At 32.2% G+C, this 14,318-nt stretch overlaps 1 protein-coding gene across 17 annotated transcripts in view; it reads right to left on the reverse strand.

Moving 5' to 3' along the window:
• Positions 1-540: 540 nt before the first annotated feature.
• The window catches only part of smash (smallish), a 483,421-nt gene continuing 469,643 nt past the window's right edge, over positions 541-14,318 (reverse strand). For 13 of the 17 annotated variants that reach the window (XM_067791824.1, XM_067791791.1, XM_067791784.1 and 10 more), the window contains 2 exons: positions 13,336-13,640; positions 541-4,839 (listed from right to left, as the gene is read on the reverse strand). In XM_067791824.1, the coding sequence (XP_067647925.1) occupies positions 4,652-4,839; positions 13,336-13,640 (493 nt within the window). In that variant the 3' untranslated portion in view covers positions 541-4,651. Of the gene's footprint in view, positions 4,840-8,191; positions 8,289-13,311; positions 13,641-14,318 lie in introns of all 17 variants that reach the window. The other 4 variants (XM_067791876.1, XM_067791879.1, XM_067791885.1 and 1 more) reach the window with 4 other exon arrangements.

Consider the following 14,318-nt stretch of genomic DNA (forward strand, 5'->3'; position numbering starts at 1 on the left):
TCTTTTAGACAAAAATATTAACGTAACTTTGTATTCCCTAAAAGAATATAGAAACATTTTGTAGAAAATAAATTTTTTTGAGGTAATTTGTACAAAAAATGAAGCGATCAAAATTTGGTACTTACGTAATACAAGTAAATACTGACAAATAGAGCTGCCTAAAAAGTGTGGTTATGTTGTTGACATCGCCTTTATTATTGCATTATGATTGACTTTACCTGTTTGGTTTATTATGTTTATTATGCGGCTGTCAGATTTTTTGTTGTTGTGATAGCTAGCCAAATACTCTCCAAAAATTTTGACGAGCTCAATGGACATTTCAGACCATTGCAGTTTAAAAATGGGACACTCTCTGAAAATGAGCCCACTGACAAAAACAAATACTATCTTTTTAAAAACAGCAGGAATTAATTTGTATTACTTTTTTTGCTAGATAAGTGTTGCCAGCTTATAAAAATATCTAAATTTCAGCAAGGATGCACCCTATTCTCAATAAAAAAAAGGCGAGCATCCATGTACTTAATAAAAGCAAAGCGTTAATTTTTTTGAAATTGTTTTTGTTTTTTATTAGTTGTACATAAAAACTATTAATAAATACAATATTCAGCGAAAAAAAATATTTACATAAAAGTCATTAAACCTAATTTATAGCAGAGTAAATAAAAAGTGTGTGTGAATATGTGTGTGTGAGTTTATATGTATAAGTTTATGCACATAACTGCGTTATTGTTTTTTTTTGTTTAATTACAGAACTAAACTAATTGCTTAAATACAAATTGACAATATTATATATATAATTTTTTGGGAATTTTTTTGTACGTGTAAAGTAACAAAAAATTCATTGTTTATTTTTTATGTTTGGTGTATATTACAATTTTGAAAAAAAAAGTTTTAATTAATTAATTAAATACATACAATTAGAAGAATGATAAAATATTATTTTTTTTGTTTATGATTTTCACAAGTTTTCATAGTCAATTGACTTACACGTGTTTCGTTAATGTTTGGTTTTTTTTTTGTAATTTAATAATGATGTTGCGGTAGTTCACTATAAACGCTCAACATTCAACAAGGAGCACAATAATTTAAAAATTCAACGTTTAATTGTTTAGAGCAATTTCATAGTTTGAGTTTGTTTCTGATTTATTTGCGAACTGCCGTGGTTAGTAGTTTCCATTAAGAGGGACATCAACATTTTTGTGTTCTATAATGAATTAACTACATATGTATGTATGTACAAATTGTACATGTAGAAGCATTTGTATATGTATGTATATAACTGTTTTTGTTTATTTTATATATATTGATACGTGATCCGATTTTATATTTCAATAATTTAGCATTTAAAGTTTGCTTTCAACATTTAATATTTATAAATATTTTCTATTTTGTATGATAGTTTTAATTAAAATAGATTGCAGCGTATAGAGACAATTAAGAGGATGAAGCGAAATAAAAAAAAAATAGCTTAGACGCGGAACTTGTTTTCTTGATAAAAAATAAATTTTTTGAAGTTTTAAAAACTTTGTTACTCAACTTCTTAAACCTCAGCAAAAAATATAAATTTTGTTAAATTAAAAAAAAAAATATATATATCTTTAATTAAAAAAAAAATATTTTTTAAATCTGTTTGTTTTCAATAAAATTGTGAGCTTTAAACATTTTTTTAAATGACCAAAAAAAAAAAAACATTTTTGATAAATTTTTTTTTGTTTCTTTGATTATAGTATTGAAGTTTTTCAAGTGTGAGTTTTTAAATTTTTTTAATTGAAGGGAAAAAGCGATTTTTTAAACTTCTTTATTAATCAAAAAAATTTTTTTTTTATTTTTGTTTATCAAGTTTTTGAATTGAGAATTTTATATTTTTGTTAAACAATAAATTTTGTAATGTTTTAAAAATTGTATTACCCATTTATTAAACCTAAGCAAAAAACATTAATTTTGTTAAATTGAAAAAAAAAAATTTAATTAATTTCAGTTGTGACATTTTTAAAATAAAAAAAAAATATATATATATTTTTTTTGAACCTTTTGTGAAATAATTTTATTTTTAATGAAAAAGTTTTTGAGTTGTGTGATTTTAAAATTTAAAGCAATTAAAAAACATTTTTGATGTTTTTTTGTATCTCTTTGATTTTAGTATTGAAGGTTTTGAAGTGTGATTAAAAAAAATTTTTTTTTAATTAAAAGGGAAAACTGATTTTTTTTTTACTTTTTTAACAGTCAAATAAATTTTTTAGAATTATTTCATTTTTATTAATCAAGTTTTTGATTTGAGAATTTTTTTATTTTTACGGTTTGCTTTACTTTTTGGTGTTTCAAAAATTTTATTACTCAGTAAAAAGTTTTTTTTAAATTTTGCTATATTACAAAAATAGGTTTAAAATATGTCTTTAATAAAAAAAAGTTATTTTTGGAAAACTTTTTATGTTTAATAATTAAGTTTTTCAATTATGTGATTAAAATATTTTTTAAACAAAAGGACACTTGTAATATTTCTGGAATATCTTTGATTTTAGTCATGAAGTTTTTGAAGCGTGAATGGAAAAAACGTTTATTTTTAATTGTTTTATAAGTCAAATACAGTTTTTTAATCTTTTTATTTTTATTAATCAAGTTTTTGAGTTGATAACTTTTTATTACTCTACTTTGTTCGAGATTTTTATTTTGAAATTTTTTATATATTTGAATACATAAGGAACCCTTCTTTTTGCTAATTAAAAATTTGTTTTTTAGTCCACGCCTTCCAGTTTTTTAAAAATGTACTCTTTTCAAAAATATCTTTATGAAATGAAATGTTGAAGAAAATGTTTGAAATAGTTTTATATTCAAATTTGTGAGCTCGAATTTTGTATAGCTATATAAACCAAATTTGTTTGTTAAAAATCTTTCAAAACCAATGAGCCATTTTTTTAAGTAAATAAAAATAAAAACTAAGCGAAGCTCAATTTTTTTTTAATTTTTTCCGCATTTAAAATATTTTTTTCTTTCGCAGCAATACTAAAAAAATAAAAAAGCTAATAAGAAAACGTTAAAATTAAATTTTGAAGTAAAGCATGCAAAAAAGTAATAAAATAAACAACACGTTTCTTGAGATTATTTTATTTGTTTACTGAATTTCACTTAAACAAAAAAAAAGCAGAACTAAGCGATATAAAATATTTTCTAAATTTTGCTATATTATCCATAGTTCTGAGCTTACATTTTTGTCTTACATTTTTTTTGGGAGCATTTTATGATAAAAGAGAGACAACTCAAATATTTTTTAAGAAACCAACTTGTAAATTATGTTCACATATATTAATCATAATAACATTTTTTTACTTTAAAACTTCTTTAAATTACAAAAAAAAACTAAATAACAATAATTAAAAATTTTTTAAAAGAAACCATAAAATATTTCTTAAAATTTTTAAGAGAGTTGTAAAAATCATTTTTAATTAAGGCCGTCCGTCCTTTTTTTCACGTGCAAAAAAAAAAAACAAATATAAAAAATAGACGAAAAAATTTCGGAAATTTTTGTACTGAATTTTGGAAATGACTTAATTAAATAAAAAGAACAACTAAGGGAAGCTACAAATTATTTTTGCAGGTTTTCTGTATTATTCGCAGTTCTGAGCTTTCCTATTTAAACTCTTACAAAAAACACAAAAAGAACTTTTTACATAAATTTTTTGGTGTTTATTAAAATTTTTTTAATTTAAAAATTTTGAACTTTGAAGATTTTGTAATAAAAAAAAATATTTAAAAACAAAAAAATTTACTCAAAGAGTTGCTCAATTTGTAACTCTGAAAAAAATTAGAAAACAAAAACTTGAAGTTTTTAGCAATTTGCACATAATTTCTTACGCAATTTATTGACATGTTTTTGATTGCAAAGTTTTTTGAATATTAAAATTATAAAATCAATTTTTTTGAAAAGTTAAAAGAAAATTTAATCTAACGTTTTGAAGTATGATACATTTTCTATAAATTTTCAATAAACTAAAATTGTTTTTAAAAATTTTTTTAAATTTTCTTTTTTGCAACTCGGAAGTTCCACATAAAAGCTAAGTTTTTTTCTTTATTCCACTTCCCCTTCATAAATACCCTTGTCTTAAAAAGAAAAAGAAAAAAGTAGCATACAACTTGTAACAATTTGTCATATATATATTTATATATGAATTTGTTTTTAAACACCTGTATATTTTATTGTATTTAATGTATATTTTCATATTATTCATAAGCATTTAGCGCATTGTTCAAATTTATTTCTTAATACAAACATTCATATTTTGTGTAAAATTCATTTATTGTAAAATTTAAAATTTTTTTATTTTTCAATTTTAAAAAGTGTAAATATACATAAATAAGTATGTATGTAAACTAGAAAATGGAAAATGTTAAAATTTTTACTAATTTTACATAAATATGATCAGCTTTTGAACTCAATCATAATAAGCATTTCACTTTGTTTTGCATGCAAACGCTTCTCAGCCCCTTAAGATATGCTACAATTTTTCCAATTAAATTTTAACCCCCACACCGCTTCGTTTGAATTAGACTACGCTTGAGGGTTACAAATTTCGTTTCTTTTTTACATTTTATGTTTTGTTGTTTTATGCTTTAAGCTTTACTATATCTCCCTCTCTTGCTCTCTCTCACTTTCATCTCATACACAACTAAATTTAATGCCATCGTCGCTGGAATAACAATTTTGGCAGTGTAATTTGTGATTGCGCACGCGCACATCAGTTCCATTTAATCCGTCGCCCAGTTGTACATGACACACGCAACATTTGAAGCAATTAATGTGATAGAAGAGTAGCAATGATTCAATGATCATAGCGGCACCGCGTCCTATTGAATTGCCAAAGAAAGAGAAAAAGAACAATTATTTATAGTATTTAAAGGTCGCGAAAAAAGTAAAAAATTCGATTCTCAAGCAACTTCATTGTTTGTGAGGTTTTATAATGCCAGTTTTTTTCGTCTTTATTTTTTTCCAAAATTGGGTACATAAGTACGTAGTCTATAAATCATAGTCCAGTGGAGCTTTTTTTCCGCTATAAAAGATGCCCTAAATGTTATCTTCGGCCAGTTCAGACTGGAACTTCACATACTCCTAACAGCTATTAGTTCGTCCATAAGACTCAGACAGCGTGGGTATTGGAGCCAGTATATTTTGCAGGTTTTCTCCTAGATTCTTATGATCACACCTCCTTCCGCATATCAAACTAAACTACAATTTTCTATGCGATGTTACCCGGAATTTTAATGATCTACCGATTTCTGCCTATATAAATTAGGGGTCTACACTCCACAGCATAATTATGCTTTCGTTGCGTATGCAAAATGGCGATCACTTGCAATTTTGGGCGACCCATGGTCTAAATACTCAATAGGGTACGTGAAGTGAACATATTCTTAGACAGTTAATACACCAACAACATATATCTGCGTGAGTTACAGTTTTTCTTCCCGACCGGACGCAGTCATTTCAGTGAAAACCTATTTAATTTAAAAGCCCTCTCAAAATTGTCATTCTCAGAGCAGCTCCTTCGACTTTTTCATTCCTCATTGATACGGGAAGGTATTAAGCTGCATTTGATAGAATGTCAAGGCATAACCGTCCGGTGAGGCAATGCCAATATTGAAATCATAATCAACTTCATTCCGTCTACCACCTGCTGCCCAAAATGCTATCGCTCTGATATCTGACATTCTAGCTCCTTAGATATTGCCATCGTCAGCGCAGGACTCATAAACTGCGTTGAATCACAGCCGATGCTTACTTTGGCATCCGAGCATCTGGTCTCAATGGTATTTATTTATCAATTTCAAAACAGCAAATTGGAGGGATCACAAGATTTTCACAAATCAATTTTGCGCTGCTCTCCCCTTTCTAAGGGATGTCGGCCAAGGCGAGCGCGCTTTTCGCAAAGTCATAACTTTAGTTTCGGCCCGTTTCATTACTGCCTGTAGAATATCTGAAATCGTACCACATTTCCTGGACGAAGGTGCAGAAAATATGATCTAGCGAGACAGCTCGACCCAACAAATCTTTATATGAGGAATCTCCACCTGAATATTATGCGGCTGGTAAAATAGCACAAAGGTGCCAAATGAGACGAGCATTTAAAGTACTTTAACCTCACTGCGGGTGTCGGTAAATTGTGTTCAAATCCCTGTCTAGCTCGACAAAACACAATGATAAAATATCCATCGCATTTGGCGATCAAAATCTGTGGAACTTGAAGAACTGCACTATGGAGGTGCACATAATCACAAACACGTGTCCACCATTACCATCCCCTCCACAGAGGGTAACGAAGCCATTAAAGAGGCCAAGAACTCCAAGTTAATAGGACCAGATGATATAGACATGTCGAAGCCTAAACACTTTAAACTTATCGTTGAAGTCCTTCTTCGTGCCAGAGCAATAAGGAAACATCGCCGTAAGTACTTCGATGGGAACCGACATCTACCAGCTCAGCCGTTTAATCCGGATAAGCGTAATGAGGCCCTTGCAGAAGAGGAAAATAGACTACCCAGGGAGACCTGAGTCAATCTGGCCAGACTTTGTTTTGTATACTGTAATATGTTAAAACCTTACTGGTCCAGCCTCAACCCCGACATACGTAATGTATGCCATGTATGCGATGTGTCCTCACATGTCATGAACCACCCTTCCAACTGTAATGTGGAACCTACGCTTTTAGCACTTCGTTGCAACCCTGTTGAAACTGCTAGTTTCTGACTTCCGCTAGAGAACTTTGATGACAATTTGTGAGTAGTCGCACCTACTGAATGGGGCGAAGCACTGCTTGCACAGCAACAGCTTTTAGAATGGTTCCACTACAACTTGCATCAAATTCGCGGCTTGTGCGCCCATTCGCCGTCTATCGAGCGGCACAGAATGTGGTTAAATTAATTGTATCTTCTTTGCCAAACTGTACGTAGCATGGCTACATAAATCCTGCGAGAGTTTAGAAAAACTCTACGGGAAAAAAATATCTCCTTACCAGGGCGTAAGAGTAACTTTTTAAGTAAAAACGAAAATTTTGCAAATTTTTTATAAGTTAAAAAAGTAAAAGATAAATCCTGCTTGCTTGAGCTGGGTTATTAAACTAATAAGCGTTATTAAAATCAGCATACCTAAATTAACATTTTCTCATACATATTGCTGGAAAAAGAAGCGGCAAAGTTGGATTTGATGGTGAATGAGGACAAAACGAAGTACCTGCTGTCAAGGAGCTAAGAGTCAGCGCATTGCGCCTTGGCAACCACCCCATTGTTGGCAGCCATAATTTCGAAATAGTAAAAGACTTCGTTTATTTTGGAACCAATATTAGCACAAAGAACAACATCAGCTTAGAAATCCAGCATAGAATCAATCTTGCCAATAAATCTACTTCGGACTAGGAAGGCAAGTAAGAAGTAAAGTCCTCTCTCGGTATACGAAAATCATGCTCTACAAGTCACTTATCGTAATCGTCCTGTTATATGGTGCAGAAGCATGAACCATGCCACCACCAGATGAAGGGGCTCTGGGACTGTTCGAGAGAAAACTTCTTTGATAGATTTACGGACCTATACGTGTTGGCGAGGGCGAGTTGGCTCCAGTTAGCAAAGCATAGAAGCGACTGGCGCGTCTTGTTCAACGGTTAATCGCCAATTAAGTAAACAAGTAATATATAGGTTTTACTATATCGCACACTTTCATAGAACAAAACAGCGATCAACACAAAAAAATCGCAATGTTCAGAAAACGTGAAAAACTGTCTGCCTCCCCCATATATGCCAATGCAATTCTTATTTTTTACAAAGCCTTTTCTCGCTGATTTATGAAGGTATTAATAAATCGAGTAAACAGTGCAAGAGTTATTGAATTGGGATACCCGGTGGCACTCATAGCTTAAAAATTTCAGATTTTTCAGTGAGGTCCCATTTAATCTATGTGTGCGATATGTTTAACTTAATAAGTAAAACTTATTGTACAGTATAATAATTTCTGCCAAACAAACCCTATAACTAAAAAAAAAAGATTTTTATTGTTCTAAGGCCACAAATGTGACCCAGTCTATGAAAAGGTGGCTTATGACTAAAAAAAACAGCTGTTAACAGCTGTTTCTCGCAATTTCTTGTTTGAGTCATAAGCCACCTTTTCATAGACCGGGTCACAAATAATGCTGTTTATAGGGAAAGGACATACATTTTTTTCTTAACGAATACCCAAATTTATACCCAAACTATATATTTGAGTGCTCTATGTACGTAACGACAATTTGTTTCCGAACAGCCGTTTGTGTCTGCGTTTTTTCGAAAGGCATGTAAAAAAGATATTTATGTATTATTGTAGGAAATATGTGTACATATAAGCTTAGTTATAGGTTTATTTAAGGAAAATAAAATACTACTAGCTAAACAATGAAGGTTAAAAATAAGGAAAAATATGAACAAAAGGGCACACTTACTAAATTAGAGGATTTTGGCAACTAAGTGCTGAATTATAACAGGGGAGCAGTAAACAATAGCCGTGTTTGGTTCTTTACATGTATATACATCTACATTTGCGACTAAACATAATGCCCAGTTTTAGTGTATGGAGAAATAGTGGAGGCACAAATCGTATAGGTCACAGTGTACAACGCATACCAAAATTGAATGTGAAAAATAGTGGGCACACACACTTTTTATACTTTTCATGAAAATAAAATGGTACATTAAGTCTGTCACGAGTCTCAAAATTGTAAATCCTTAAGGGAAAAGAGATAGGCCCACCAATAAGTATACCGAAATGATCAGGATGAAGAGCTAAGTTGATTTAGCTATGTCTGTCTGTCTGTTGTATGCAAACTAGTCCCTCAATTTTTGAGATATCTTGATAAAATTTGGTATATTTAGGTGTTCGATTAGACATTTGCCTGAACCGGCCGGATCCGATCACTATAGCATATATGCCTCATACAACCGATTTTTCAAAAAAGAGGATTTTTGTCATATCTTCCTCAATTTATCGGATTGAAGCTTCAAACTTCACCATATGCTATCATATATTGTACATATTGTTGTCTGAAAAAGTGAATGAGATCCGTCGTATATATAGTATATATCCAATATAACCGATTGTTCAGATAAGAAACTTTTCTTAACCCATTTCTTCCCATTTTAACAGCTAGAATTTTCAAATTTCACCAAATGCTTACGTATGTAGCATATATTGTTTTCTGAAAATATTATTGAGATCGGTGGTATATATAGTATTGTAACGAAAACTAGCAACACTAAGGGATACTATCATCTCTAAGCCCATACTAAGCAGTGACTTGTATGCACATCAACAAATCAATCATTATGTCTACCCATATGTACACGCGAGCAGCGGAGAGTAACGCACAAACACATGCATATATGTGAGAACTCCCAAAAGTATGCAATCATTTGTGCAAGCATCACTCACATATACACGCGCATGGGCTATGGGAGAAGATATAAAATCGTACATCTGTAGTTATAGCTGAGAAATTTATAGCTGATAACTAACTAGTAAATTCTAGAAACAGAAGCACCTAGAAATATGTCAACGAGGAAACCAAACAGTATAAAAAGCAGCAACAGTTGAGGCACGATAATTAGTTTGATTTAAGCAAGCTATCAGTTGCGAAGTATAAGTGTTATTGTGAAGTACTTTAATAAAGGCCATTTTGCATTATTGAATAGTGGAGTTATTTATTCAACAGTTTAATGATTTGAACGTTAGTAGAAGGTTGCAAATGAGAGGATTTGCACAAAATTCGTTACAGTATATATGTACCTCATATACACTGTCATTCCTCCATCCTTTTTAACGGCTAGAAGCTTCAAATTCATCAAATGTTTACGCTTACGTCATATATTGTTGAGATAACAGATTCATGATGAAAGCTTTTTCTTGCAGACCACAGAAAACGTGAAACTTTGCATCCTCACACAAAGTACGTACCTATTTTGCATTTTATACTAGCAGACCCGGCAGACATTGTTCTGCCTTAAATTTGGTCTATCTGCATACATTTTAATAAGTCCATCTAACTCTGCCCTACCCCCATCATCACTTTTTCTTAGTCCTTTTATTCACTCCTCCATCCATCTTTTTCGCTTCATCTATCTCTATCTTCGTCTCACTCTATCTCTTTCTCAGTCTCCTTTTCTTTTCTCTTCTCTCATTGCCAGTCCCAGAGGGTGGTATGTATTTTGTTTCAGTCCCATTCCGAGTCCCAGTCCCTCTCTGGTCTACTTCCCGGAAAAAAGGATCGTAAATACTAATATAGGCAAAATTATATACCAAATTTCAGGCAAATCGAATAGGACGTATGTAAATAGGTATGTGGGTATTATTAATTCATGTCTTTATTTCGGCTTCGCATGCATATTTATCAGTTTTGCCAGGTTGATGCGACTAAATCGAATATCACAATGAAAATTACTTTAAAGCCCTCAGCAACAGCTTTCATTTGTTATCCATATTATATAAACACATTCTAGGGGCACTCGGGTCCACGTTTTGCCCTATATCTCGAGACCCAGTTACCCAGGGGTATGAAAATTACCCTCTTCTAAAGTACTCATCAGTAGCTTTAATTTGTTATCCATATTCTATAAACACATTCTGGGGGTCCCCGGGTTCACGTTTTGGCCTATATCTCGAGACCTTAGTCATCCAGGGGTACGAAAAATAACCCGTATCAAAGTACTCATAAACAGCTTCCATTTGACACCCGTATTGTACAAACACATCCCAGGATTACCCAGGTCCACGTTTTGATCTCATGAACCTAGTCAGAACGGGATTAAAAGTATCCAATGTCCATCTCCTCGCTCTAAGCTACCTCTCCACCAATTTTCAGCCAAATTGGTTCATCCCTTCTTGAGTTATAAATAGTGTAATTAACACCACTTTCTTTTATATGTATATATAGAAGATTTATCTTAAAAATCGTTTAGCTTTGTATGTACATCTGTTAACTATATATTCATATCTTATACAGCCGATTATTTGGATATTACGAATGGGATAAGATTATTGTGCACTCTCATTCATGAAAGGTATGAAGTCTTCTGCACGGGCGAAGACAGTTCCATCCTTACTTGTTAGTATTAATTTTATGAACAACAATTTCATAAGTGTAGATAAAGTTATGCACTTAGCAGTCCATATAAAGTTTAAGTGCATATGTATATACATTTAAAAACAAAAAACAACAGCTAATATGTGCTATGTGAAATAAGCTCAATGTTCTAACTAACGATTCACGTACTACAAACACAACACATATAAACAAAAAATCACTAAACAAATACAGAAGGTAACAATGACCTACTGATGTACTCGTTTTCAAAACTTATGAATAGTTAATGAATCAATTTCTGTTAACAAATTATAAAATTGAATACTGCATTACTCAAGTTCAACTTACTCATCAAGTTTTTTGATTTCCTTTAACTTGGTTATGCCGAATGGTATGTAGAGAAGAGGGAACGGGTAAATCACAGGGAAGTGTGCTTTTTCCCCTTTTTCGATAGCTTGAGTCTAGCGGCTGTCAAGTAGTGGACTACCTGGTCAATTTAATTTAATTGTTTGTGATATGTTTCAAGGTACCATGTGTGACGTTTTCTGGGATACCTGAGCATCGTAACCACTTATTCCGAACCCTGCTGACTTCCAATCGGCATAATAAAACGAAACTAGTACTCCTCACGAAAAGGCCCACACAAAGTCTCAGTGGAAGTGCAGAACGCGGGATAATACTTCAGCAAATGTTTAGTGAAATAAACAGAGCTAGAAAAGTGCTGTTTGATTTGTAGTTCTGTGGCGGTCATAGCGGTATACCACAGTACACTGGTGGTCCAGCCGATTGTCTCATACGGGGTGCTAGTCGGGTGGAGTTTACTAGAGGGATGGCGAGCTCATCTAAACTGTTTTCGAAATAGCTTGGGGCTTTGATTCGAAGTAATTTCAAGTTGATCTGGGACGATTTCGGGACTATCTTCTGGTCCCACCAGTTCGGTGTTGCTCATTCTATAATTTTGGGGCTATTTCATAACCAAGATAATTTCAACACTACCCACGGATAATTTCGGTATGGTTTTCAGTATCACTTGGGCACTATTTCGGCATAACTTCATGCCATTTCGAAGAAGTTGCGGGATCATTTTAAAAATTTCGGAGATACTTCTGAATCATTCCGGACTTTCTTTGCATTATTTACGGGATCATGTTGCTATCGACTGCGAGCAATTTTAGAATTATTCTCGGATCTAGAAAAGTTCTTAAGTTCACGGGAATATTCAGAAGCTGTAGAGGCATCATTTTGCGAGTTTTTTTTAGTGAGTTTTGGAATTATATCGGAAATTTTTCAGGATAATTTAAGATGACTTCGTGGTTTTTTGCGAATTGTTTAGTTATAATTTCGATATCATAACACACAATTTCAGGACCACTTTGAGATGGTTTCGGAACAATTAAAAAGCTATTTCGTGATTGTATGAGGGTCATTGAAACTATTCGGGATTGCTTTAATTCGATATTATTTTATGGTCGGAACTGGCGGGATGAGGCCTACATGTTTTACGCTGACTCCAAACGTCATATGCAAAGCAGATGAGTTTTCGTTGAGAAGCTTTTCATGACACTTGGAGTATTTGCTAAATCGCTGCAGAGAGGCGTACCCGCTTAGAAAAATTTTTCTAATTGAAAAAACTTGTTTCGAAATGTCTGATGTTCCTTTGGACGGGATTGAACCCAGGACCTTCGGTGTGGTAGACGGAGCACGCTACCACCACACCACGGCGGCCGCCACATTTCGGAATTGTCATAATTTTGCGACTGTTCAGGGTTGTCTTCGGGATCGCTTCAAAATTGCCCTTAGGACTTCGGATTTGTTTTCCCCCTTGGCAAGTTTTTTTAAGATCGTTATAACTCCGAATCTATTCGAGATAGAGTAGTAGTCTTCAGTAATTGGGTTATATTGCATGTACATAGTTCCATGCGATTTGTGCGTTTTAGTTCCACAACATTTTATGGACTTTCTTTTGTGCAAACGGGTAACCCTGATTTTATCTTTCTACGATGCCTTTACAGTTCGAAATCATCGTTAAGGTAAGTGTGTATGATGTTATAAGTAAATGAAGGAACAAATAGTGACTAATGAAAATTTGAAATATCGAACTCTATCACAATTTCTAGAATGATTGCCTCATTTTAAGCTAAATGATCTGTGAATGATAAATGTCAACTAATCGATTAGGTTTACAATTTTCTTAAGTAACATTTAAAATTTTTTAAACACTCACAACCAATGTAGTAGCAAATTTTACCTAATTCGTCACCACAGTGTGAACACTTCTTTTTGCCGCTAACACTCAACACTTTATCCTGTTGTTGTTGGTGTAGTTGATGAGCCGGTGAAGCGTTCACATTGGTTTGCGGTGGCATTGTGGCCGTAATCGTTGCTGTATTTGTACCAATGCTGCCGCTTGCGCTCAAATGACGTTGATGTGATGGTGTTAAAGGTTGAGGTTGTGTTTGTTGTTGATGTTGTGGCTGTTGTTGGTAATAAGTGGAGGCGGCATGTAAAGGACTTTTATCCAAAGCGCTGAACTGTGTGTTGTAGTTGTCGAATCTATAGAAATGAGTTTATTTTAAGGTGAATTCAAAATGATTAGTTTGTAGATGAAAATATAAATAATCACTATTTGGATTTTAGTTCTCCACTCATTCAAAAATAACTTTGATTTGATGACGCTAAAAAGAGCGATTAAGACTAAATCATTAATTTAAAATCTTAAGTTTTGGTTAAAAAAAATAGGTGCTTGAGAGTTTTTATTGCTATGGTCAAGATAAATAGTTATTTTGTCACTTGAAAGTCATATGACTAAAAATAATAGATTTTTAGCGGTCGAGGTGAATATTAGTAGTTTCAGTGATTTTGACTTTTTATGATTGAGTTGAAAGATTATTTTGTTATTTTAAATTAAAATAAATAAAAATAGTCTATATGTAAGGGTTACAATTTCTATTAATCTCAATTTTATGATCTTAATTTTTTCGTCCAAAAAGCATGTTTGTTTAAGATTTTTAATGAAGCAATTAAATCAAATTGGTATTTTGTGATAAAGCCTTTCAATAAGAAATAGTCCTGATTTGTGAGTTTCGATTAATATTTTAATATTCAAAAATAAAAGTTTTTCTGATTCATTTTTGTGGAAATTGAGTTGAATGGCGGTTTTGTGAAATTAAAGCTTTTCGATTAAGAATATTCGAATTTATGAATTAAGACTTGCATTAATCTCTATCTTGT

The sequence above is a fragment of the Eurosta solidaginis genome, chromosome 1 (assembly GCF_040869045.1).
Source record: "Eurosta solidaginis isolate ZX-2024a chromosome 1, ASM4086904v1, whole genome shotgun sequence".
Taxonomy (NCBI): Eukaryota; Metazoa; Arthropoda; class Insecta; order Diptera; family Tephritidae; genus Eurosta; species Eurosta solidaginis.